Source organism: Merops nubicus, unplaced genomic scaffold (assembly GCF_000691845.1).
Source record: "Merops nubicus isolate BGI_N331 unplaced genomic scaffold, ASM69184v1 scaffold30328, whole genome shotgun sequence".
NCBI lineage: Eukaryota > Metazoa > Chordata > Aves > Coraciiformes > Meropidae > Merops > Merops nubicus.
In genome coordinates, this window is record NW_008625602.1 from 11,920 (window position 1) to 12,120 (window position 201).

Sequence of the window (201 nt, forward strand, 5' to 3'; positions counted from 1 at the left end):
GTCTTAACCCTCGTCTTCTCTCTGCACAGGCTGGCGGCTCTTCGATGACAGCACAGTCACCACCGTGGACGAGAGCCAGGTGGTAACCAGATACGCGTACGTCCTCTTCTACCGCCGGAGGAACTCTCCTGTGGAGAGACCCCTGCCAGGGCACCCCCCAGACCACCGAGCCGAGCGCACCCCCTCTGCCGAAGCTGCTGC

At 63.7% G+C, this 201-nt stretch overlaps 1 protein-coding gene across 1 annotated transcript in view; it reads left to right on the top strand.

Moving 5' to 3' along the window:
- Nucleotides 1-199, top strand: part of USP19 (ubiquitin specific peptidase 19) — a gene marked incomplete at its 3' end in the record, with an annotated part of 10,882 nt that extends 10,683 nt beyond the window's left edge. Inside the window, 1 exon segment of the mRNA XM_008945739.1 lies at nucleotides 9-199. Coding sequence (XP_008943987.1) covers nucleotides 9-199 — 191 coding nt within the window.
- Between the last annotated feature and the right edge of the window lie 2 nt (nucleotides 200-201).